The 26092-nt window shown below is 40.0% G+C and overlaps 1 protein-coding gene across 9 annotated transcripts in view; it reads right to left on the bottom strand.

The window, feature by feature from the left end:
- The window catches only part of Fhit (fragile histidine triad diadenosine triphosphatase), a 1507501-nt gene that overhangs the window by 305213 nt on the left and 1176196 nt on the right, over positions 1-26092 (bottom strand). For 8 of the 9 annotated variants that reach the window (XM_063274603.1, XM_063274602.1, XM_039093632.2 and 5 more), the window contains 2 exon segments: positions 6241-6386; positions 3421-3450 (listed from right to left, as the gene is read on the bottom strand). In XM_063274603.1, coding sequence (XP_063130673.1) covers positions 3421-3450; positions 6241-6386 — 176 coding nt within the window. 9 annotated transcript variants of the gene reach the window in all.

Genomic DNA, 26092 nt, shown 5'->3' with positions numbered 1-26092 from the left:
AGAATGATGATTGGGCTTTGATTCCTAGATGAGAACTCAGTCCATCTGGCTTGCATGTACCTGGATTCACAGACATAAATGTCAATATGTCACATACACAAAAATACACAATTAGGCATATACACACACACACACACACACACACACACACGAAAGAAAATAGGACTATAAGATATCTTAATCAGTAAAGTGCTTGCTATCCAAACATTAGGACCCAAGTTCTATGCCAGCTAGATGACAGGCAAGGGACCATGAGGTTTGCCTGGGTTGCTTGGGTGCGAGCCAGGGAAGGGCTGAGTAGCAGAGAGAAGAAAGAGATTAGTTCTCAAACCTGCAGGGTGCCTCCATCAAGGCAGTAATCACCCTGTGCCCAGTAGTGTTCTACTTTTAAACTCAAGAAAGAAACCAAATAATCAATTATGAAATAAGAGGTCACTTTTTACTTCAATATTTCCTTTTCCTTGTTACAAGGGTCTTACTGTGTAAGTCAGGCCAGCCTGTGCATTGCCAGGTAGAATCGAAAGCTTCGGGAAAAAAAAATCCCTGAAGTACCATCCTGTTCAAGAGGCTAACTCAGTGGTGTACCCTCATTAACAATAGCAACACCCCCTTCAGGGAAAAAGGCCATTAGTGGGCTTATTGCTATTACTACCTGGCATGAGGCAAAAGTGGATAAGAACCCAGAAATCAGACATCAGACAGCACTGAGAATCTCATGCACAGGTAAAGAAAAAAGGAATAGGCCCCATGCTTTCCATGGTAGGCTGACCAACCTCCCTTCATTTGTTTAACTGTGTGAACTTCAAAACATGAAATCCTCCCAGCCTGGGCAAGAACTATCCAGATAGGACAGCTGGATTCTGAAGGCGCTGCTACGCTCCCTAGAGAAGCTGCTATCATGGCGGGCCTGGTTTCCATGAATCCTGGTTATATGAACACCATCCATGAGCTACTCTGTCACCAGAAAGTAGCATGGCTGGGAAACATAATCATCTGAAAAGAACCAGGCTGGGTATATTTCTCAATAATAAGGAGGGTTCTCGCATCCTGCCCACAGCATTGTGAATTATTAGATTTTATTAAAATAACAGCCGAGAGACTTTGTGGGGGTGACTCTTATTTTGCTGACTCCCAAGTAAAACTTCACGTGAGGTGGAGTAAAGATCGCAATGTGATAACTAGATTCTTCACTTGTACATCTTGGTGGAACAGAAAGTTAACGTTTACGGTGGAGTGCAGGTAAGATGTGTGTGTGTGTTGTGTGTGTTGTGTGTGTGTTGTGTGTGTGTGCGTGTTGTGTGTGCGTTGTGTGTGTGTTGTGTGTGTGTGTTTGAGTTGACCCCACAATTTATACTGGGAAAATGCTGGGATCAGGCTGGAAACAAGTAAGATTTTCCAAATGTAATATGCTTATTTCTTTTAAAGGGATATAATTATTTACAGAAGTCAGCTTAAGCTAACCAGTGTGGGTTATAGTAAGAACACTCAGTAATTGATACATGGTCATGATTACATGATTCTAAGCCAATCCCCATCAGCACCATTAAAGTGAACAGGAACTTGTTAACATGTTCAGGTAATGGGACAAGGCTGCTGTTGGAGTCTGAAACTCTATATAGCCATGGTCTTCAGTCCTGCTGGACTCAGTACTAATTTGGTCCTTTAACATTTTTAAAAATAATCTCCATCTCCCAAATACCATAACACATCAAGACACAGTCATGAGCAGTCACTCTCTAGTTCATCCTTCTCCTGGTCCCTAGCAACACTGAAGTTCCTTTTTTTCTATTCGACTCCATTTTTATAGAAAAATTATGTAAATGCCCCCTTTAGAACTTTGAAATAAAATCTTTACAGCACATAATCTACCTGTTCACATAAATCTCAGCTATGTCTAATGTGTGTGTCATCAGTCTGTGTGTTCTACAGTATAGCCGTGCATCCTCCCAGGCCACTCGTTCTGTCTCCAGTGTTGTCCATAGCTTTAGAAACTGCACCAAAGTGGTATTTCACAATGCATTTCAACTAAGTTGGTGCATTTTAAATTTACATTTGAATTCTGAGTTTTAGAACTCTGGTAGTCAAGCTTGAATACCTTTACACTGTATTTTAATAATCAATTTCAGGCTGGAGAGATAGCTCAGTAGTTAAGAGCACTGACTGCTCTTCCAGAGGTCCTGAGTTTAATTCCCAGCAACCACATGGTGGCTCCCAACCATCTGTAATGAGATCTGATGCCCTCTTCCGGTGTGTGTGAAGATAGGTATCGTGTACTTATATATAATAAATAAATAAATTCTTTAAAAAAAGGAATCGGTTTCAAAGCAAAGACACTGATTTTGTATCCTCTTTTAGCATCTGCCTAACATGGCAGTGGACAGAGGAATGGAGAAAGTTGAAGGTCCCTTCCCTTTGTCAAGTTTTCCATGTCATGTGTTTGGAGAAATTGGGGCCATTCTTTTGATCATTTGGAATTTTCTAGCTTCCCTTTGAGACATTCACTCCCCAGGAAGACTCCCAGACATCCTATTTGCAAAGTGACACTATAGTTATATTAAACACTGGTGCTGGATACAAACCCAGATCAGAAAGGCACCATGTTTTCTTGGTCTGACTTCGAGCCACTTTACCCTGTCAATCAGGCCAGTCCTGAAACCCAAAAATTCTATTTCACCATGTATGACATGAGCAGCACAGTGTAACTTGCTTCTTACTGTTACCACCATAAAACCCAGCCTTCTTTATTACTTAAGCATTGAACCCACTAACCACAGGAATTCACGTTTGTGCGAAAGAAGCTAGATTCTTGCTTCATAACCAGCCAGGATTTTAGTTTTACTGTGATCAGAGGCTATCACAATAAATCCTCCTTTCCTCTCTAGCACACTTTAAATCCGTTTTGAACACCACTGATCCCATTAAGTTTGAACCCTGGTATTTAGTAGCTAGAGAGAAGAAGAATGTGTGGACCTAAAGAAAAGACAGGTCAGGGGACCTGGAGGAAAGGGAGGCACTTGACATATAACCCAATGTCCCTTTACTCAGAACGAATAAGTGAAATTAAATTGTGCAGAGAACTAAAGCGATATCAGGTGCCTTAGTCTAATCAGGACCCATATAACCCACAGGAAGATGATGAACCCTGCCCTGTTCTGTTTTAGGACTCCTCAGTTTAACTTCCGTTTTAGTGGTTGCACAGTAATAATTTTACTACAAAGGGTAAATGTCTTGTAAACTAATGGGAAGCATACTGTTTGGCACAGTTTATAATGTCAGGATTTATGACTCTAACACTGAGGGTCTCTCTGACCTCGGAGATAACAAAACGAAAGAGCAATGCGCTGCAAATGGCTCGTTGTGGTTTTTTATTAGTTCCCATAATCGCGCGTATTAATTTGTATGCACATAATAAGCACTCACCTTCACAGTCTGTCCAGCTTCAGGACCATCCTAGAAGAAGAGGAAGAAAAAAAAAAAAAAAGAAACGGAGTTGAGGGTGAGAACTGACTGATGGCATTGCCTGCTTATTCAGAAATATTGCCCATTAATAATTTAGATCCAATTTCATTGTGTGTTAATTTGGAGTAGTCTCATGGGGACCATTCATTTCAAATGTGTGGGACCAGACAGGTCCCCATTTCCTTCTGAGTGAGGAGTTATGTAAAAGATGAGATGAATTATCCTGCAGGCCACTCCTTTCTATTTTTCACGCTCTTTGGTTTCAGCTATGGTTTTAATTACATTAAAAATAAGAGTGAAAATGTTTGGGGAGGGAAAGTACTGTGGTTTGGTCATCTTTAAGTCAGAAGTCATTTCATTAATATCTGATTCAGTTTCTCCTCAAGAAATCCTTTAAGCAAGAGGATGAAGTTCAGGTGAGACAGTCCTTTCAAGCTCTCCTGACCTTGAAAAGGAAAGTGACTTTTGTGTGTAGACCTCTCACATGTACCCCTTCCTTGTTCTAGCTCCTCAAAGCCAACAAGATTATTGACAATTGTCTGTGTCACTGCTGAAAATAAGCCTAGTCTCCAAGTGCAGGACAAGTGAAAGCAGGCATCCTAAAGAGAAGGTAGCTAACTTCTTTGCAATGCACAATTTCAAAATAGAATTACTATTCAGTGGTTTTGGCTAAATATAACTCTTTATGACCATGACTGGTAGGAAGGTCTCTACGACCTTGTCCCGCTAGGACAAGGATTAAGCACATATCTGACCTACATCAAACATTTTCAAACTTGAACCATAACCTAACAGTGTCTTCTAAAATCAACTTCATAATTCCCAACCAGTACTTAAGATGATAACATAATAGAATCAGAGCTATTAGAACATATCGGATGGATTAAGATTACTTTGAGAAACCCTAGTTCTTGAAGATACACATGTATGAGAGGGAAAAGGTAAAAAGGATTGTAATATAACAGATATTTTAATGTGAAGTGCAATTTTAAGACAGTTTCACAACAGTACTTATGCAAAGTTGCTCTAATTCTTCCCATAGTCAGTCAGTCATATTTATGGAATTATGCTTGGATATCCAACACTGACATTTCCTGGTTGATACTCTCATCCATTTCCTTTACCTGGTCTACTTTGGAAACAGTTTGCAACCTACTTTTGATAAACCCACCCTAAGCTGAATTACCATCTCAAATTGAATTTCTAGGCATGCTTAGATACTTTTAATAAAGACAAGACAGAGTTTGTGTTTTGAGAAGGAGATGAACATCTTTTGTCAAGGGTTTCAATATATTGGCTTCTTGTTGTCTTTAGAGGTCTGTGGCAAAACGCTATGGAAGGAGTGAAAGGATGGTGTGGTGGTTAATAACTGGTTATCAGGTTGCAGTATTTTAACAAATCTCTAGACATTATCATGGAGATTCTAGATTAGACTAATTGAGGAGGAAAGATCTATGTTAAAAATGGGTCCTAGCATTTCCTGGGCTAGTGTCATGGAGTTCAGTGATAAGGAAGTGTGGTGAGCACCCCTTCCTTCTGGGTTTCCTGACTGGGGATACAACACGACCAGCTGCCTCATAGGACTGCTACTACTTCCCTAATCTCAATCGGTGAGCCAAGAGAAACCTTTGCCTCTTTAATTTAGAGAGCATCGAATGTGCATGGGTACGGTGTTACAGCAACGAGAGAGTAACTGATGGAGACGTAGACATGTGGGCGAGCATGAAGTACTGAGGATATGGTCCCCATGTGCTGGAGCACTGGTTTCTGACCAGAGAAGTGAAGTCAATGTGCTTCTAAGCACAAGGGCCCTTACACACATGCTAGCATCCAGCCCTATGTATAGGGATCTGAAGAAATTCATGGTGTTATTGACAAGGTACGTGGCTCCCAACTGATGACACACATCATGGAGGGCCTTCTCTCAACCTGAAGAGTATTGGCCCAAGTTCTGCCTGCAGATCTCTAGTGACTGACAAAAATTTTTCTTCATTTTGGTAGTAGGCCATATGCAATAAACTCACTGTAGCAGCCTATGCCCTATCACTGTGGTTTGCATCATATCTGGAAAAAAGAAAGCCTTATGAAGAGGGGGCTCACATTAGCTGTCAAATCACTGCTGTCCTTGGAACCGCGGCAGGGCTGAGCCTGTGCATGCTCAAAATATTCTTACCACAAAGCAGAAAAAACAAAACCAAGAACAAACAAAACGATACAGATTTGTCTGTGGGCATGGTCTATGGGGGCATTTTCTAGTTTGCTAATCGATGGGGGAGGGCCTGGCTTAGCAGAGCTATGCCATGGCAGGTGGTCATGGCTGTGTGAGAAAGGTAGATAATTGAATGGGAGCCTGGAAGCAGGCTTGCGAGCTTCCAGGGCTCTTTGCTTCGGTTCCTGCCTCTAGGTTGCTAACTTTTAAGAACCTATTCCTAGCTTTTTGCAATAGTGGACTTTAGTGTAGATAATAAGCCAAATAAACCACTTCTTTCTCCAAGTTGCCTCTGGTGTGTGTCTTATCGCAACAGAGAAGCAAACTAATTCAACCCCATTAAAGCGCTAGTCTATAGCTCCCACCTGCTTTGTAAACAGCATAGCAGACATTTGCTGCAATGCCATTCCACAGTGCACTTTGGAGACGTGAACTTACATCAGTCACATTTTTTTTCTGCTGTAATGTAAATGCAGACCACAAAAACCGCTACTCTAAGATGGCTAGGAGACAGAGTCCCGCGCTCAGCTTTGAGAAGGAAGGAAACACTTGTGAGAAATCTGTGAACTTACTTGCATGGAGAAGGTGATGGAGGTCCCCTGGAAATGCTTCTCCACCACTGTCCCAACTCTCTGTGTCACTTGAAACAAATCGGCCACTTCATCAGGACGTAAGTCACGGAAGCGCTCCACTGGCCTCAGTGGACACACGAGGACATCTGCAGTGGGGTACGTTAAGGACAGTTGGGCTTGCTTTGAGTTAGACTCTTACGTAGTCATTTATATACTGCAACCCTGAGTCCCATTGAACTGGGGCCTGGAATCTTGAAGACTGAGAAATGAAGAAAGAAATACTTAGCAACCAAGAGCTTTAAAAGATCGTTAGTTTACACTGAGGGAGATGTCGGACACGCAGGAGAATTTAAGCAAAGACTTGATAAGGCACAAGGTGATACTAGCACTTGCTGAGGTAACTGCAGCTGAAGGCTATTATCCCCTGACCTCCATCTTCCCCATACTGCATACCATACTGCAGTGGAGTAGCAACTGGAATATCTAGGTGCTTTGCTAGTTAGAACACCATGATTACGTTGTCAAGTTTCCCTTTAAAGAGAGATACAGAAAGTGTCAAACAGCAGATGATTTAGGAGGTCTGCAGCCATTGGGAGAAGATACCATGAGCCTTGTCTATAACTAACAGACAGGCAACATGAGGATTCCTAGAATTGGTTACTCCTAACCCAAGACATTTCGAGTTAAATCTTTAAAGAAAACGGTTGTTTCTTCCGCAAAAGAAAAGGTTATAATGCATTTACATTTCTTGTCTGAAAAAAAATACCACGATCTAGAGAAAAGGAGCTAAAGTTTATTGGGCTTTGGTAGCAAGCTTACAGTTACAATTACGTTGATATTCCATGACCTTTTTTGTACTTGAACCTATGATACATGCAAGTGTACACACATATGTGTAAATATATACATATATGCTTCTGAACTTGTAGAAAGTGTATCTCCATAAACACATTATAAGCTAAAAATATCCATTCAAAAATTCATGTAATACAGCTAACCTAAGGAACATCATGTTTTAGCCTAGCCTTACTTAAACATTAGCCTACTGATAGACAAAACTGCCTAACTTGCAAAGGTCATTCTCAGATAAACCGTTGAAAATCATATTTAATTGATTGAAGGCTATAATATAAGGTAAAAACAGTGGCTAGACTGGAATGTTTTCTGACTTTTATAACAGAGAAATTAATATTAATCCACTAGACATGGGGATTGTCTCTGTGTATATACATACAGTGTAAATTACTTACTCAGTTTCTAAACACTTGCTAGAGAAAAAAATACTGTTTTATTTTTTTCTTTAAGTTTATTCTCCACCCCACCCCACCCCACCCCACACCTTTTTTTCTTATTTTAAGAAAGCATACTTCTGCCTGGAGCCAAACAACAAAGGGATCTAATAAAGCCACAATCCAGCAATTGCGAGTCTCACCAGAATGCAAAGCACTTTAACCCATCACACGGTTGACTCGAGGCCTTGGGGAAGTGCGCAGAGCTCAGCTTCACAGGCCTGATTTTTATAGGAGAAAAGGGGGAGGAGCGGCAAACGGAAGAATGAGGCTTATATTCCGGGAATTGGCACCAACAGAAAACTAGGAAAGGAGCTATTTCTTTAATCTGAGATCATTTTTTTCCAGAGGTGAAGGGAGCCCCACCAACCCACCCACACCCACCCACAGGGCATCTGATACTAATAAAAATAATTATCCTCCTCTAGCAGGGCACTTTGATTATCATGGGTCAACAAAACACTTAGAAATGAAGAATTTGCTCTCCTACTCTAAAGCAGACTGCCAGAAACCTACCCCCACAGAGTTACTGTCGTGACAAACAGACTATTCCCAAATAATCAATAAAAATAGTATGCTAGAAAAAATAGGAAAAAGGAAGATAGGCAAAGTTTTTAGTTCTAGCATACTACTTTTATTGATTATTTGGGAATTTCACACAGTGCACCCTGATCACACTCGCTTATTATACGATCCCATATTATATTATATCATACTATATTATTATATAGTATATAATATATTACATATATTACTATACTCCTCCTTAAGCCTATTTATCAAACAATAGCAAGATAACAACAATGCAGCTTCCTGCAATTGTAGGCCTTGTCTGCACAGATCAACCAGCTATTGGAAGACTGACACCTTGTGTAAGCAACTCCTCAAAGTGGAAGCTAGAGCGACAGAGCTGGAATATCGGAGGCACGTAAGAGGTCTTCCGCGGCAATGCCAAAAAAAAAGCACAGTTTATCAACTTGGCTTCTCAGATGGTAATGGCTAACTTGACCCAATATTTACAGAGTGAGAATATGGAGGGAGTTAAATCAAAATGACTCCTGGACTTTGTCTTTTGCATACATAACCCCAGGTGAGGTAGCATGTACATTCATTACCTTTAAGAACTATTAACAGTAGTAATACATCATGATCAAGGTCAACAGGCTTAAAGCAATCTCATTTGGAGAAGGCCCTTGGCTATATCAGTTATACAGTTGTATGTTTGTGTGTCTACGTGTACAGGACTGGGTATTTATATTTCTTGTAGTCATTGTTTGTTAACAAGTCACCTTATTGCATACAGCACATACCACTTGGGTTTGCCGAGACCAACTCATTGTTAGCAAGCTCAGCTAATTTACTGCGGAATACTAGGCCACATGGCATCTCAGTCGGCTGCTGACACCAACTGTCAAAGCCTATCACAGACTTTCTAAGCCCCAAGATAGCCAGGACGTGATTTTTAAATGCCCATAATAATTTTCAACTACTGCATAAAAGATGACCTGAAAAAGCTTAGTGTCACACTAGATGGATGTATTTGTCACCATGACTCTCTATGCGGTTTTTGCTTTAAGTCGAACCTGGACGCACTGATGCCTCTATTTCATTTGGAAGGTGACTGCACTGGGACAAAGACAGTCTTTTCATTTTACTTGACACCTTATCCTAAACTAGATGAAGAATCTCTAAGGTCTCTTAAGGGTTAAATTGCTTCACATTCGGGGGGGGGGTTTAAAAATCACAAGCCAACCAGGTTCAATGCAGAAAAATAAAGAAGTGGAACGTCACTGTGAACTTGAGCTTCGGCTGGAAGAGACACGTGCATGGGGCCATTATGATAATCAACTACTGGAGCAAGGGTCACTGAAGTTAAGTTCTGGAAATTTTATAAAAATAAATGATTACACTCATTCCTTGAATGCCTTAGTAGGAACTCATATTTAAGACAAGACAATAGGAAATAGTGTTTACTATAATACCTGTTTTGTTGGATGCGAAATTGGGGTTAAACACAGTAGTTGGGGATGACTTACTAGGAAAGAACTATCTAGTCATGCATGAAGACCTGGTTCAGATTCCCAGAAAAGACATAAAGTTGGATAAGGGAGCACGTGTCTGTAAATTCAGCACTCCGGGGAGACAGGAAACAGAGACAGGAGAATCCCCAGAAATTCAAAAGTCACCTATCATCATGTACTCACTCGTACAATAGCAGGATAATAGTTTCTCAAATTAGGTGCAAGGTAAGGACCATTACCCAAAACTGACTTTTTGCTTCAACATGTGTACCTGCACACACACACACACACACACACACACACACACACACACACACACACACACAAACCGAGAGAGAGAGAGAGAGAGAGAGAGAGAGAGAGAGAGAGAGAGAGAGAGAGAGAGAAGAGGTGGGGGAAGATTTAAAGTTAATTGGCTTCTTCAAAGTCTCAAAATTACTTGGGAGCACAACCTGTATTGAAATTCAGGATGTTGAGCTTCTCAGACCAAAGCTCTTCCATTAAATGGGAAAGAGCAAAATGCTACAATTCCGCACCCCTTTCTGCTGTTAAACCTTAGCAGACGTCAACAGCTAACAGCAGGATTCTCTTCTCAAATCAGAGCTACAGAATCTTATCAACAACATCCTGTAGCCAATTGCTACCAATTACTATGGGCACCAAGCATGAAAACTCCACACTAGTTCTGAGACCTCTTCTGCTGCTTCCTAAGCCACAAAAATTACAGAACTCTGTCTGGATTGTGAGTAAAGGAAAAAGCACAAAGTGAGACTCTTGACCCAGAGACATCAAATGGTCATTAGGCTGCTACATTTGTATTAGGAATAAATTTGTTACATTTGAATTTGCTCATCAAGGATAATAACTGATGGATTTAAAAAAACTTTTCCAAGGCATTTCTGTAACATATATTTAAATACAGACTCATGATAGAGAAATGGAAATGTATTAACTGGGATAATTAAACTGGACAGCAAACACTATTCTTAGAATTGTTTAGGTACAGCTCCATTTGTTTATATTTTTTGATCCATTCTAGAGATTAAAAATGTAAAAATCAAGAAATAAATCAAATTACCATGTCACTAGTATTGATGAGGCTTATTAGCATGTATACAGATGTATATGCAGCAAGGAGGTGTTAAATAATATGATAAAAAGTTATTCTATTCTTTGGAACCAATAAAAAAGTTAGTATTCATTTATACCACAGTATTTCATGTAACTTAGTAATAAGCAAGGAGTTTTCATCTTGCAGAATTCGTTACATATCCCCATCTTAGCATTTTTCCTCCCATCTGTACACAGTCTCCCTTCCTTTCTTTCTGCTTCCTTTCTTCCTTCCCTACCTTTTTCTTTCCCTCCATTCTATCCCACCTCTACCTGCTGGGATTGCAACTCAACATAAGCCAGAGTCATCAGAGAGGAAGGAGCCTCAGTTGTGGAAATGCCTCCTTGAGACACAACTGGAAGGCATTTCTTCAATTAGTGATCCATTGGGGAGGGCCCAGCCCCATGTGGATGGTACCATCCCTAGGCCGATGACCCTGGGTTCTATGAGATATCAGGCTGAGAAAGCCATGTGAGGTAACCCAATAGGCGACATCCTCCATGGCTTCTTCAGCAGTTCCTGCCTCTGAGATTCTGCCCCGTTTGAGTTTCTGTCCTGACATCCATCAATAATGAACAGCAATATGGAAGTGTAAGCTAAATAAACCCTTTTCTCCCCAACATTTTTCTGGTCATGGTGTTTCATCACATCAATAGAAACCCTAACTAAGACATAATTTCTTCCCTCATCCATTCTCCCTCCCTTCCTCCCTCCCTCCCTCTCTCTTCCTCCCTGTTTCCCTCCCCCCTCTTTTCCTCCCTTTTGCACTTATGATAGGAAAAACAATTAAGGCACTTTCCCACTGACCTACATATCCAGCGCTTTATAATATTTATTTTATTTTATTTTTTCTTTTCAAGATGCTTAAGTTGCTCTCAAACCTTGTGGTTCTCCTGCCTCAGCTTCCTGAGTCACTGGGGTTACAGGTGATCATCATTATGCAGAGTGACTTGCAGATGCTTCATTTTTTTTTTTTTTTTGTTCTTTTTTTCGGAGCTGGGGACTGAACCCAGGGCCTTGCGCTTCCTAGGTAAGCGCTCTACCACTGAGCTAAATCCCCAGCCCCTGCTTCATTTTTTTTAACCTGGGTATTTTTTATTTACATTTCAAATGTTTGTCCTTTTCCTTATTTCCTGTCCATAAGCCCCCTATCCCATCCCTCAACCACCTCCCCAACCACCCCCCTTCCTGCCTCCCTGCCCTGACATTCCCCTACACTGGGGGGGGGGGCAGCCTTGACATGACCAAGGGTTTCTCCTCCCACTGGTGCCCAACAAGACCATCCTCTGCTACATATACAGCTGGAGAGATGGGTCTGACCATGTGTAGTCTTTGGGTTTAGTCCCTGGGAGTTGTGGGTGGTTGGTAATGTTGTTCTTATGAGGTTGCAAACCCGTTCAGCTCCTTCAATCCTTTCTCTAACTCCTTCAACTGGGACCCCATTCTCAGTTCAATGGTTTGCTGCTAGTATTCACTTCTGTATTTGTCAGGCTTTGACTGAGCCTCTCAGGAGACAACCGTATCAGGCTCCTGTCAGCATGCACTTCTTGGCTTCACCAATATTGTCGAGTTTTGGTGGATATATATATTTGGACTGGATCTCCAGGTGGAGCAGGCTCTGAATGGCCATTCCTTACATCTCTGCTCCAAACTGTCTCCATATCTCCTCCTATGAATATTTTTGTTCCCTCTTTTAAGAAGGACTGAAGCATCCACACTTTGGTAGTCTGTCTTCTTGAGCTTCATGTGGTCTGTGGATTGTATCTTGTATCTTGGGTAATTCGAGCTTTTGGGCTTTAAATTACCCTTAATGGCACTTGAAAGAACAACACACTTTTTTAAAGAGAAGAATAAGTGGATAGCGTTAAATGGAGAGAAAAATTGAACCAATCCCATTAAAATCAGGGACTAGACAAGGCTGCCTGCTCTTTTCCTATTTATTCAATATAGTACTTGAAGTCCTAGCCAGAACAATCAGACAACAAAAGGAGGTCAAAGAATACAAATTGGAAGGGAAGAAGTAAAAATATCACTACTTGCATATGATATGATAGTATATGTAAGTGACCCCAAAAGTTTCACCAGAGAACTACTTAACCTGATAAACAACTTCAGCAATTTGGCTGGGTATAAAATTAACTCAAACAAATCAGTAGCCTTCCTCTATTCAAAGGATAAACAGACTGAGAAAGAAATTATGGAAATGACACCCTTCACAAGAGTCCCAAATTATATAAAATATCTTGGTGTGACTTTAAGTGAAAGATCTGTATGACAAAACTTCAGGGCTCTGAAGAAAGAAATTGAAGATCTCCCATGGTCATGGATTGGCAGGATTAATACAGTAAAAATGGCCATTTTGCCAAGAGCAATCTACAGATTCAATGCAATCTCCGTCAAAATTCCTACTCAATTCTTTATAGAGATAGAAAGAGCAATTTTCAAATTCATTTGGAATACCAAAAAACCTAGGATATTGAAAACTATATTCAACAATAAAAGAACTTATGGGGGAATCACCATCCCTGACTTCAAGCAATAATACAGAGCAATAGTCATAAAAACTGTATGGTATTGGTATAGAGAGAGGCAGATAGATTAGTAGAACAGAATTGAAGACCCAGAAATGAGCCCACATACCTATGGACACTTGATTTTAAAACCATCCAATGGAAGAAAGATAGCATTTTCAACAAATGGTGCTGGTTCAACTGGAGGTCAGCAAGTAGAAAAATGCAAATCGATCAATTCTTATCACCCTGTACAAAGCTTATGTCCAAGGGGATCAAGGATGTCCACATAAAACCAGATACACTCAAACTAATAGAAAAAAAGTAGGGAAGAGTCTCAAACACATGGCACTGGGAAAATTTTCCTGAACAAAACACCAATGGCTTATGTTCTAAGATCAAGAATCCACAAATGAGACCTCATAAAATTGCAAAGCTTCTGTAAGGCAAAGGACACTGCCATTAAGACAAAATGGCAACCAACAGATTGGGAAAAGAACTTTACCAATCCTACCTCTGATAGAGGGCTACTATCCAAAATAGACAAAGAACTCAGGAAGTTAGACTCCAGAGAGCCAAATAACCCTATTAAAAATGGGGTACAGTGCTAAATAAACAATTCCCAGCTGAGGAATATTGAATGGCCGAGAAACATGTAAAGAAATGTTCAACATCCTTAATCATCAGAAAAGTGCAAATCAAAACATCCCTGAGATTCCAACTCACACCAGTCAGTACGGCTGAGATTAAAAAAAAAAAAAAAAAAAAAACTCAGGTGACAGCAGATGCTGGCGAGGATGTGGAGAAAGAGGAACACTCCTTCATTGTTGGTCGGACTGCAAATTGGTACAACCGTTCTGGAAATCAGTCTGGAAGTTCGTCAGAAAATTGGACATGCCACTAACTGAGGACCCAGCCATACCTCTCCTGGGCATATACCCAAAAGATGCTCCAACAATACAGAGGTCAACAATACAGAGGTCAATGCTAGCAGCAAACCACTGAACTGTTCATAGCAGCCTTATTTGTAATAGCCAGAAGCTGGAAAGAACCCAGATGCCCTTCAACAGAGGAGTGGATACAGAAAATGTGGTACATCTACACAATGGAGTACTACTCAGTTATCAAAAACAATGACTTCAAGAAATTCATAGGCAAATGGAATGAACTAGAAAATATCCTGAGTGAGGTAACCCAATCACAGAAAAACACACTTGGTATGCACTCATTGATAAGTGGATATTAGCCCAAAAGTTCGAATTACTCAAGATGCAATCCACACACCACAGGAAGCTGAAGAAGAAGGATGACTGAAATGCAGATGCTCCCACTCCTTAAAAGGGGGAAAAATATCCATAGGAGGGGAGATGGAGGCAAAGTTTAGAGCAGAGACTTAAGGAATGCCCATTCAGAGCCTGCTCCACATGTGGCCCATATATATATATACAGCCACCAAAACTGATAAGATTGATGAAGCTAAAAAGTGCGTGCTGAAAGGGACCAGATATAGATCTCTCCTGAGAGACACATCCAGAGCATGTCCAATACAGAGGTCAATGCTAGCAGCAAACCACTGAACTGTGAACAGGACCCCCTTTGGGGGAATTAGAGGAAGGATTGAAAGAGCTGAAGAGGCTTGCAACCCCATAAGAACAACAATGCCAACGAACCAGAGTTTCCAGGGACTAAACCACTACCCAAAGACTATACATGGACTGACCCAGGGCTCCAACTGCATATGTAGCAAAGGATGGCCTTGTTGGGGCACCAGTGGAAGGGGAAGCCCTTGTTCCTGCCAAGGTTGGACCCCCCAGTGTAGGGGAATATCAACGGGGGTGCGAAAAGGGTGGTAGATGGGGAGGGCAACGCCTCTATATGGGAGGGGGAGGGGATAGGGGGCTTCTGGACAGGAAACCAGGAAAGGGAATAACATTTGAAATGTAAATAAAGAAATATATCTAATAAAAAAAGAAACAAAGTGGATAATATGCTCTTGGAAATCCAGGTACATCAGGGAATTTTCATATTGAAAAGTAAAACTGTTAACTTCAAATTTAATAAATATGATTACATTCGGAAATGAAAGAATGCAGCATGTTGATGATTTAGGTCACACCTTTCTTTATCGAACACCAACATATGCATTCCAGTAACTCAGTAAAGAATTAACAGACCACTCAATGGCCAGAGACATAAATGTTTGACATGTAACTTAAAGGGAATGGAATGTGTAGAATGTGATCAATTGAGGAGATTGTGATTAAGGTCATGATATATGGCTATACACACATCTGGGTAAATCATTCACAAGTATGTTATCTCATCTTTTGTCCTTGGACGAAGATAAAATGAGGCTACGGTTGGTCTTGTGGACAGTATGAAGGTATTGTCTAATTAGTGTGTTTTGCGTCCACCTCAAACTTCCACATGGCCCTGAATGCTCAAAAGTGAGAATGACATTCACAAAGAAAATAATGGGGGCTTGAAATAAATTACAAATGGCAGGGGAAAGTGAACTCACATTACATTCTGGTGCAGTATTTGGCTTCAATTTCACATATTATCTGTGAATTTTCAACAGAAAGGAATCTTACATTGATTGATGTCCCAGTATCACATTGTGGAAAGTATGTGTACATTAAACTGCTCAGCTGTGAAAAAGCAAACAATATCAGAAGTATGTCCACTGTGTATTATGTCCTAGAAACGATCAGTAACTTAGGAGGCAGGTACTGGGACAAATGTTCTAAAGGCTATGCTTTAGCTGAAAGTTGGGCATGGTGTCACATGCTTATAATCCTAGCACACAGAAGGTTGAGGCAGGAGATTCAGAACAGCCTGAGCTCTAGTGGGGGAGATCCTACTAATTATTAACCTATACTGTTATATACATATGCAGTACATATACATGCACATGCACATACACACACATGAATATATATACATATATATATACACACACACACATTCATATAGGTGATATAATAGTCACTAGGAATCTTGGACAAGCATTTTGAGTTATTAAAAGTCTAGATACATAGTAAGATTCTGCTTATCTGCACTTGAATTATACACTAGGACTTTAGTTCTATGTGTCAAAAGCAAAAATGATACACATCACTTTTAGGCCAGAGTCCAGACTGCTAGTGTGAAGGCTCTAGAACTTTCTTTCCTCCATTTTTTTCTTTCCTAGTCATGCTGTGACATGGTATGACCGACCTGGATCCAGTCAGTGGGCAGTATTTTTGTTTTTTGTTTGTTTGTTTGTTCACCATGCCTAGACGAAGTTTATTGCTAAATAGCTTTGTGTCACTTTTGCTAGCTCATCCAACTTGTAGTCGCTGCTCAGAGCACTGTGGTCAACGGGTTTCTCAGGCCCTGCTAGGGATCAACAGGAAAAAGTAGGGACTATATTAGTTTTGACTGTCAGAAGGAGCTAAGAATATGAGTGTGCATACCAAGAACCTTCCATTATTCAATGATAAAGCAATAAAAATATTTTCTCAAGGACTCCCTTTCCCCTTTTCTTAATGATAAAGAAGTAATTTCTGGGTCTTACAATGTTTCTGAGTAACCATTATGAAAATCTATTATTATTATTGTTACTGTGCTAAAGATAGACAAAAATATCCGTGGTTTTGGGTAATTCTGGTTAGGAGAATATTGGAAGGGAAGATGAACTGTCACTCAAATGTGTCTGTGCATCAAATATAAAAACAAAAATGGGACATACCAAATATGAAAATGGTTATAAAAATGCTTTCAGAGGCGAAGAGTTGGAGGAATGTTGAGGCTGAAGAAATATCATATACCTTACAGCTGAAAGATTTAAGATTCATCTCTAATGAAAAAAATTAATACACACCGAAAGTATTTAGAGTAAAAATCATTTCTGAAATTCTATAAGTAGGTTTTTACGTCTAATGGGGATCAGAGAGTAGTAATAAGAACGTGTAATTTACTGGAGAGCTTCTAAGAATAAAACGTGAGAAAAATAGCTTGTCAGTAACCTGACATGTATGTACTGTCACACCAGCACCACGTGAGTAAAGAGAGAGCCCCTGAGCAGCTCAGAGCCTGTCAGAGCGAAGTGAGAGCCCATTCTAGCAGGGTGAGATACATTACATTCAGAGAAGTGTGCATTTGAACTTTAGGCTTGCTCTCCATTTGGTTCAAGAGCCCCTTTGCAGTAGATCTCCAGTAAAGTTGGCCAAAGTCGCTTAGAAGCCCCAACTTCCATACCATCTAAAGTATATGAGCTAACAGCTATTAACATGAAAGGAGAAAACGGAAAATGAGAAGTCCCAACGTAAGAGGTTGAAAGTTGGACACAAGGGTGGCAGTCACAGATGTCCTGAATCTGGAGAAATACCCAAAATAGAGACAGATTCAACTAGCAATTTTGTGCCATACACTGAGCTTAATGAAAAGTTTCCGTCATAATTAGTTGAAAGAATAAATGTAGCCTTTTCATAGCTTACTCTTGGAAAGAAAGACTTTTTTATGAGTATTTAATTTTTTGTTGTGTGTATATATTCAACGTGTATGTACATGTGTACATGCTGTGTAAGTGCAGATGTGTTCATAGCATGGCACTTGTGACATTCAGAAGAATGCCTCTGTTGTGGGTCCTTTTCTTCCACATTCTTTGAGGCAGAGTCTGGTATTGATTTCATTACATAAACCAGACTATCTGGCCCAGGACCTTGGGAGACTCTCCGGGCTTTGTCTTCCCTGTTGCTGAAGGACTTCTGGATATATAGACGTGAGGTACCATCTCAGGATTCCCTTGGGTGCTGGGTGTGTATAGTAAGCATCATACAATAAGCTTTTCTGCACTGAGTCACAGCCCCTGCAAAGAATATTTTCTTCAAAAGTGTCAGGTTTCTTATGAAACCAGGAAAAGTCAGGACTCGACTTATTTAATTTTAAGTATCTAAATGAAAATGTATTCCTCTCAATGAAAACAAGAGCAGCAATAAGTACAGATCACAGTCCTGTATCACTAATCTAAATGAAAACGATTACCAGATAAACCCATCTACTCTTCACTCATTGAAGAACCAAGTTCATGCCTTTTAAGGGGGAAACTTGTGGACTCTTAAGTCCCCCGTGTAGTATTATTCAAGCCTTCGACTGACAAAGAGTAAGGCTAGCAAAAATTTATTTAGAAAAACGAGAGCCATAATTATGATACTTTTTCTTTTTTATGGAATTCAAATCAATGCCCATCGAATGCTCAATAATTTCACTCCCACACAACCTAAAATAATGTGAGGACATTTCATACTGAGAGATTTTCAACAAGTGGTCTAACAATGACCATTTAAATAAAGTGAACTAAAATTCATAAAGTGCAAAATTCAAGGGAAAAGGCTGAAGCCAAAACACCTTGAAGAATTTTGTGTTGTTTCTGTTTTCATTCAATAAATACTCATTAACTATTATTAACATATTATTTGGGAAATATTGAGAGTAAAGGAAAAGAATATAATGCAATTACACACACACACACACACACACACACACACACACACACACACATCTCCATCCATCCCCTTTGGTCAAAAACTTCAGACAGTGAACCAGAAAAAAAGAAAGTAACAAATTCAAATGAAGTTTCTTTTCTTCTTTCTTGCCTTAATGAGGACTGAAGCTAGGGCCTTGTACATCCTGACCAAGTACTCTACCGAAGTGCTTCATCTTCAGTCTTTTGCTTTTCCCCTGAGACAAGGTCTCATCTGTAGCTCAGGCTTGTCATGCAACTATGTAGCTCAAGTAGCCCTGCCTGTCTTACTTGTGAGGCGCCTCTAACAGCCTCTCAGGTGTTAGAATTACTTGAGGTAAAACCGTACCTGCCATAGTTTTTGTTTGTTTTGTTCTGCGTTTTGGTTTGGTGTGGAGTTCTATAAAGTTAGGAGTTTAATCCAGGACTTGCATATGATGGGCAAGTCTTCTTCCAGTGAACTCTATCTCCAGGCCAGATGCAAGGTAACTATTGTAGAGGAAAGAATAGCCCAGATGAGAAAGCTTAGATGGAATGTGTCAGGAAAAAAAAACACACTCAAAGTTAAACTGACTAAGCTATAAGTGTATTTGGCCCACAAAGGAGGTGGTTCTTAAAAGAATCTAGGCCTTCAGCAGCCTTGGCCAATGGTTTGCATTTCTTCTATAAGCAGATGGAAACTGCTAAAAGATTTCAGGCAGTGGGAGCTCCAGGCTGACTGGGGAATCTGGGTTCTCTTTTAGGAAGATGATTCTAAATGCTTGGGAGAGAGATTCCTGCAAAACAAGAATAATGGCAAGAGGCCATCGAGTGTGTCTTCCTGGGACATAAGGCAAGAGCGGGAAAGCAGGCCAGGACTGTGGTGACAGAAAATAGACAGTGAGAGAATCTGAGGTGCATTGCTGAGGTAGGAACTGATTAAAGGTAACCGTGTGAGGTCATTCAGAGAGGACTCAAGAACTCGGGCTTCAAATTGAATGGAGACTAATGTAAAATAGGGGATAAAACACAGACTGCAATGAAGTCTTCATCAACACACAATTCCTTCTTACAGAATGTATTTATTTTCTCAGCTGTAACTAATGTATACTTCCCTAACTTGAATCTGCAGACAGGCTCCAGGATTTCTTGAAACCTAGAATTACTTAGAGACCATCAAAATGGCTCATTGAGTAAAGGTGCTTGCTGTCAACCCTATGACCAAGTTTGGTTCCCAGGATCCATATGGTAGAAGCAAAATCTGACTCATACAGGCTTTGTATACTAACACACACACACACACACACACACACACACACACACACACACACACACACATTTGGGAAATGGTGTGTATGTGCATGTGTGTGTATTCATTCCTTGTTTCTCTATGATCTACAATTTGTTTAAAAACATAAAACTAAGCCTCATTGATTCAGATTAGCAACCTCCCTCCACAAATTTAAAAGCTCAGATTTGGAGTAGAGCCCAGTGGTTAAACATGTGAGGTCCTACATTCAGTCCCTATAATCCAGTTGCCCCCAATAGCAAAAGTATTTGATAAAACAATTTATCCCCAAACAGTTACGAATAGGTACAGACTTTTGACTTGGACTCTAGTAGAGCTACTCAGAAAAAATAAGAGGAAGGGAAAGGTTTGTTCTGTGTGTGAGGCATATGCCAGCATTTGTGCAGATGATCTCTTTATAAAAGAGAAGCAGAAAAGTTTTAATGGACTAACATTAAAGTCATTTTAATCTGATTTAACAGTGAACAATTTAGGATATTTCTCCTTTAACAAAAGCCAGCTGGACACAGAAAGATGACTGTTTAAGCTGTTCAAAATTAAAGAATAAGCTATATCATTTACAACAGCAAAATGTAGAAAATTCTATCAGACATAAATGAAATGGAAACTCTCAGCACTGAATTATTTCGAAATGTTTCCCAAAGAGAAAGCAAAGGATGCCTATATGTCACTGTGGGAGCTTTGAGTACAGAATTCATTAATCAGGACGACTTTGGGGGTGGAGGGAGCAACAACTCCTAAAGAACAATCAGCAGAGAACTATGCTATCCGAGTGTCACGAAAGCAGGTTTCCTTCATACAGTGACTTCTGGGTGAATAGCACTGCACACTTACCATTAAGTCTTCAAGGTCTGTAAATGGAAAGACAACAACAGTGTTTCCACTTTTCTCCTACTAACATCAACTGTCAGTGACCCGACAGCATCTCTAAAACAAGAATAGAAGAAGAAATATGATCACTAATTCAGGGCTCCCATCAAGAAATAGCACTTCTCAGCAGGGCTCACTTCTCTGAATATCTTAAATTGTTGCCTTCCCAAAGCTTGATTGGTATCTGTACCTGCTTCATTAGGGTATAGTTTCTGTACCCTCTCCCTGACATATAATAGCATATTTCATACCATAAAATAATGGCTATTTTCTTCTTTAAGTCAATGGAAATGAATTCCACTGAAGGCTTCCTTCAGTAAAGCCCCTTAAACCATTATGTGAACTAATGCGTTTACCATATTGTTTAGAGCGACATCTGAGTTCAGTGCCAACAGAAAGCATTGACTCGGTATTTCCACACTTGGTCAACCATCCACCTTCGTGTTCTCATTTGATCCCTGTCTGCCATTTTCTTGCTCATCATTCTCTAAGCTTTATTGGAACAGGAAATCACTCCTTTTGTTTTCATTTACTTCCTTTCGAGTTCCAACGGAATGGAACACATATTGTAGAATCATAATCCATAGTAATTATAAAAGCCCTAAGTGCAAAAGAAATATATCTCAGTGTACTTAAGGTATTCAGAATGTTTCTGGGCTCTCTTTAGTGTGTGAAGAAACAAACACAAAACCAAATCATTGACACTGGGAGGAAGAATATTTTGGACCTTGTATGGAATTGATAGTCATAGATCTATGATGATTTGACCAACTTCCATCACTTCCTATGGACCAGTGCTGAAGAATGGACTTCCCGCCATGCCAGAGAGGTTCCATATTTCATGCTGCTCAGTCCTGGTAACCACGTGTGACTACTGAGGCAGGAAGCAGCTGCTTAGCTATTGGTGTGTTCTCAGGTGTACTGGAAGTTTAATTGCTATTGGCAGTTCTCTTGGAACTAAGTTCTGCAGATTACAGGGAGCTCCTACTTCCCGTAGCTTCAAGATGCCTAATTTCAGCTACCATAGTTGAGTTAAATAATACCATTTCCCCAAGAGTATGGTTTGGTTTCTGTTGCTATGAAATAGTAACTCTGAGCAAAACTCTGCCAGTAGATCATTTTCAGTCCACAAATCATAGTGTAGAAAACAGAGGCACAGAATCACCAGTAACTGCTAAAATTGCTTCTTTTCAAATTGCCAGTGATTATTCATTAGGTATCTGGAATTTAGTTACGTGCATCCAATAAAGTGGCCAGCAAAGTATATGTTGTCCTGTGGCCTCCTACTGATAAATTCTCAGAATACCTCACTAAAGCAATCAAAAGAGGGACCTGGGGGCATAATCTATACAAAGGCACAGCAGAGAAACTAAATGTGGCAACCTGGACTGTGGACATTCCTTCGAAACATAACTAAAGTTATAGAAAAAACAAACAAACAAACCAGAAACTACAGATCCCAAGGCTGTGTGGTTGTGTTAGCAGCCAGGGGAGCTTGGCAAATTCAAACACTGTCAGGAGAAGAACAGCTACCTCAGAAAGGTGGAAGATGTACCAGAGGAAACGGGACCAGCAAAAAAGAATGACATTCCTGAAATTTTCCAATTTCATAGTGACCTCACAAAGGCTGAAATACTGGGAGGGGATCCATGCTATCTCCTCAGACTCTATCACTGATTAAAAAAATGAAGGCCAGGAGGTTTGAATGATGATTCAAACTGTTCTTGGGAAGTGCTTTAAAAAAAAAATGCCCTTTAGTTTTCAGTGTAAAACCAGGGGGTGCTACTTATGTATTATTTTATAATATTCCCAGATTTATATCTTCCTATAAACTGTGGAAAAATTGTTTTGAATGTTTTTGAGACATATTTAAGAATCATGAAAAAGTCATATCTGCTGTTGGTTATTTTTAACTGGATATGATTTCAGTGGTCATTCTTTACAGCCACACTGGTATGCAAGGTGAAGACTTCTTATATTTTGGATAAGGTAAATGTGTCCCTTTGTACAAGCAAATGTATGGCAATATTGCCATACACTTAAAAGCCATGCTAAGAACTTGTATCACATTCTGAGAACACACCTTTCATAATAATAGGTTGAAGGACAGGACTATATATAAATGACTTTAAGAGATGCAAATCTCTATGACAGAAGAATATCACTGTTACCACTTGCATTCGATTCTCCCAACACACTGTTTGGTAAAGATAAAATCAACATAGAACTCTTCCCCAGGCTACCAAGTCTGCTGGTCCTTGAATACGTCGTCAAATATGGTTACTAAGCATTAAATTTCCTTCTTCATCAAATGTGTCCTTGTATATCACAGCATGACAGGAGAGAGACTACTCAGCCAATACCAATGAGTAGGTGGTAGAGAGTTGGACAATCAGGGGGATCCTTTAAGCAAATGTCTGCTTCAGTGAACTGCTATTTGAATGAATGAATCACTGCTCAATTAAGAAAAATCCTATCATATTTTAATCAGTGTAAGTTTGGAAGGAAGGAGCCGCTGTGCTCCAAGACGGTGTTTCCCACAGATAATCGCACATTCCTGGGCTGTCTTCCTCTTCCTGACTCTTAGTATGCTCTAGATCTGCAGATGAGAATTCTTCCTGTGAGCGAGCTCCCCAGATCCAGCTCACCATGTGCTCGACAAGATGGAGGAGTTTTGCTTCACAGCAGCATGTGTGAAAACAGCTTGGGATTTTTGCTGAGAATAAGCTCAAGATGAATCAACACAGAACTGTTGTTTCCACAAAACACATTTTATCTCAGACTGTGACGGGGGGGGATTTCTCACTCTGATCTTGTTGGCAGGGCTGCTCTGAAGTCTTCTGTCAATTTGGGGAGGCACCAGGGACAGCCTACAGTAAGTTCACCAAAGCCATCAATTTCCCCAAGGAAAATCAAATGTTGAAGTAGTGAGGATTAAGGGCCAGCCTTTCTGGGGGGGGGGGGCAGCACTGGCAAGGCTGTCGTCCTGGGAAGATGGGGTGGTACAGGCTCATTGATTAGTAAATGGTAGAAGAGAATGTGAATCTAGTATATAGACGGGAGTGGCACATATCTGTGTTAAAATTCCAATTCTATCACTTTTTTAAAAAAAATCTATTTGATGCTGGGCAACTGAGTTCTTAGAGGACCCATTAGGACTGCTACAAAATGAGAACTACTGGTTCAGTATGAAGAACTCAGGGCAATAGCTGAATAGCACACATGGTGGGAAGTTCTTGAAAACATTCTAGCTCTATAAGGAAACGGAGTAAGATTTATTCACAAAAACACCCTTCATAACCATTAATCAAATGATGGATTCATACAAACATATTATTGAGTGGTTTGGTTGTGGATTCCTGTTCATTTAAAAAATAATTATTTTACTCATCTGTAACCATGGAATGAATGTGAGCATCAGAGGCCAATTTGCAAAAGTCAGTTCTCTTGTCCTACAAAGTGGGCCCTGGGAATTGGGCTCAGGTCATCAGACACTTATCACTTACCACTCTGAGCCATTTTTTTTTTTGTACAAGTCAAGGGTGCTTAGCCTGGAGGTCCTAAGGACACTTAGCGGAAAAAACAAAATTTGCACACAGGAATGAAAACAAGTGTTTATTTGTAGTTAACTATTAATTAAATGTTGCATTTCTTTAAATCTCAAATGCAATAGTCTGACAAAGCACAGCACTTACGAAGTATCTTAAAATATGTATGAAATGATAACTATTTCAGGTATCTTGAAACGTAATTTACTTCATAATTACCGATTTTTGCGAATATAGAAATAGTCATTATCATTCATGCTGCTAATCCTGATTTAATATGTAATAAAGAAGTATATCCTATACTATGTCATGAATTTGCTTTATTAAAAACTCCATATATTTGATAAATATTTTGTATCACACCTAATTGTCCTAATATAAAAGCATCATTTTTGAGACACAATTTGTTATTATGTAGACAAGGCTAGCCTCAAACTCACAATCCTCCTGCCGCAGTATCCAGAGTGCTGGAATCATGGGTATACAGCCCCAGACATGGTTGAAACAGAGCATGCAAGAAAGGGTTGACAGGCTGCATCAACTAACAAAAGACCTGCTTAAGGAAAATAAAGGACTTCTGCTTGAGACAAGGTTTCATGAGTTATTACACAGCAAAAGACCAGGCTGCCACTTCTTAAATCAAATATCTAAACCACAGCCAAGAAATTATACCTTCCTATACAAATGTTAGTACCAAAAATATTTTCTTGTGGTGGTTTGAATAGGTATGGCCCCAGAGATTCATATGTTTGAATGCTTGGTCATAGGGATTGGCATTATTAGGAGGTGTGGCCTTGTTAGAATAGGTGTGGTCTTGTTGGAGGAACTGTATCACTGTAGGGGCAGGTTCTGAGGTCTCCTATGCTCAAGTTCTGCCCACTGTCAGAGACAGTCTCCTCCTTGCTGCTTGCAGATCAAGATGAAGAAGTCATAGACACTTCTCTAACACCATGTCTGCTTGTATGCCACCATGTTTCCTTTAAAGTAGTAGACAAAAACCTCTGAAAATGTAAGCCAGCCTCAATTAAATATATTCCTTCATAGGATTTGCCTTTGTCCTGGTGCCTCTTCATAGCAATAAAACCCTAACTAAGACAGAAATTGATCCCGATTGGTACTAGGGACTAGGGACTAGGGTATTACTATGATAGACCTAACCATGTATCATGGTGTTTTTTTGTTTGTGTGTGTGTGTGTGTGTGTGTGTGTGTGTGTGTGTGTGTGTGTAAGAATGTGTATTCAGGGACTTTGGATTAGGAAAAAGCAGAGGAATGCTTTAATCAGGATTAATGCACCATCCTAGTAGGAATATGGAAGACACGTATGGTGTCTTTCATAATATGAGAAATACGGTACCGAGAGTGATTCGAACTCTGGGGGCCCGGCTCAAGAGGTTTCTGAAAAGAAGGATTTTAGTATTCTGCACACAGATCATTCTTGTGATATTTTGATGATGAATGTGGTTTCTTTTGCTGCTGCTCAAAGCGCATGCCTAAGGCTAAGATGAAGAGCTTTAGATTAATTGCATTAGTAGAGGGAATCTCAAAACAGACTAGTATAAACTCTGTCCTGTGGTTCAATCTAATGAAGAGGGTTTTGATGAATCATCAAACTTAGAAAGGAAAAAGACAAAAATGTATGGTTCAAGGGTTAAAGGGGCACCAGGAAGTGAAATGGAGCTAAATCCTGTGTTCAAGGAGATAATGTTA

Source organism: Rattus norvegicus, chromosome 15, assembly GCF_036323735.1.
Source record: "Rattus norvegicus strain BN/NHsdMcwi chromosome 15, GRCr8, whole genome shotgun sequence".
NCBI classification, from domain to species: Eukaryota; Metazoa; Chordata; class Mammalia; order Rodentia; family Muridae; genus Rattus; species Rattus norvegicus.
Note: the sequence above shows the minus strand (reverse complement) of the source record. Positions and strands in the feature narration are given on the sequence as shown.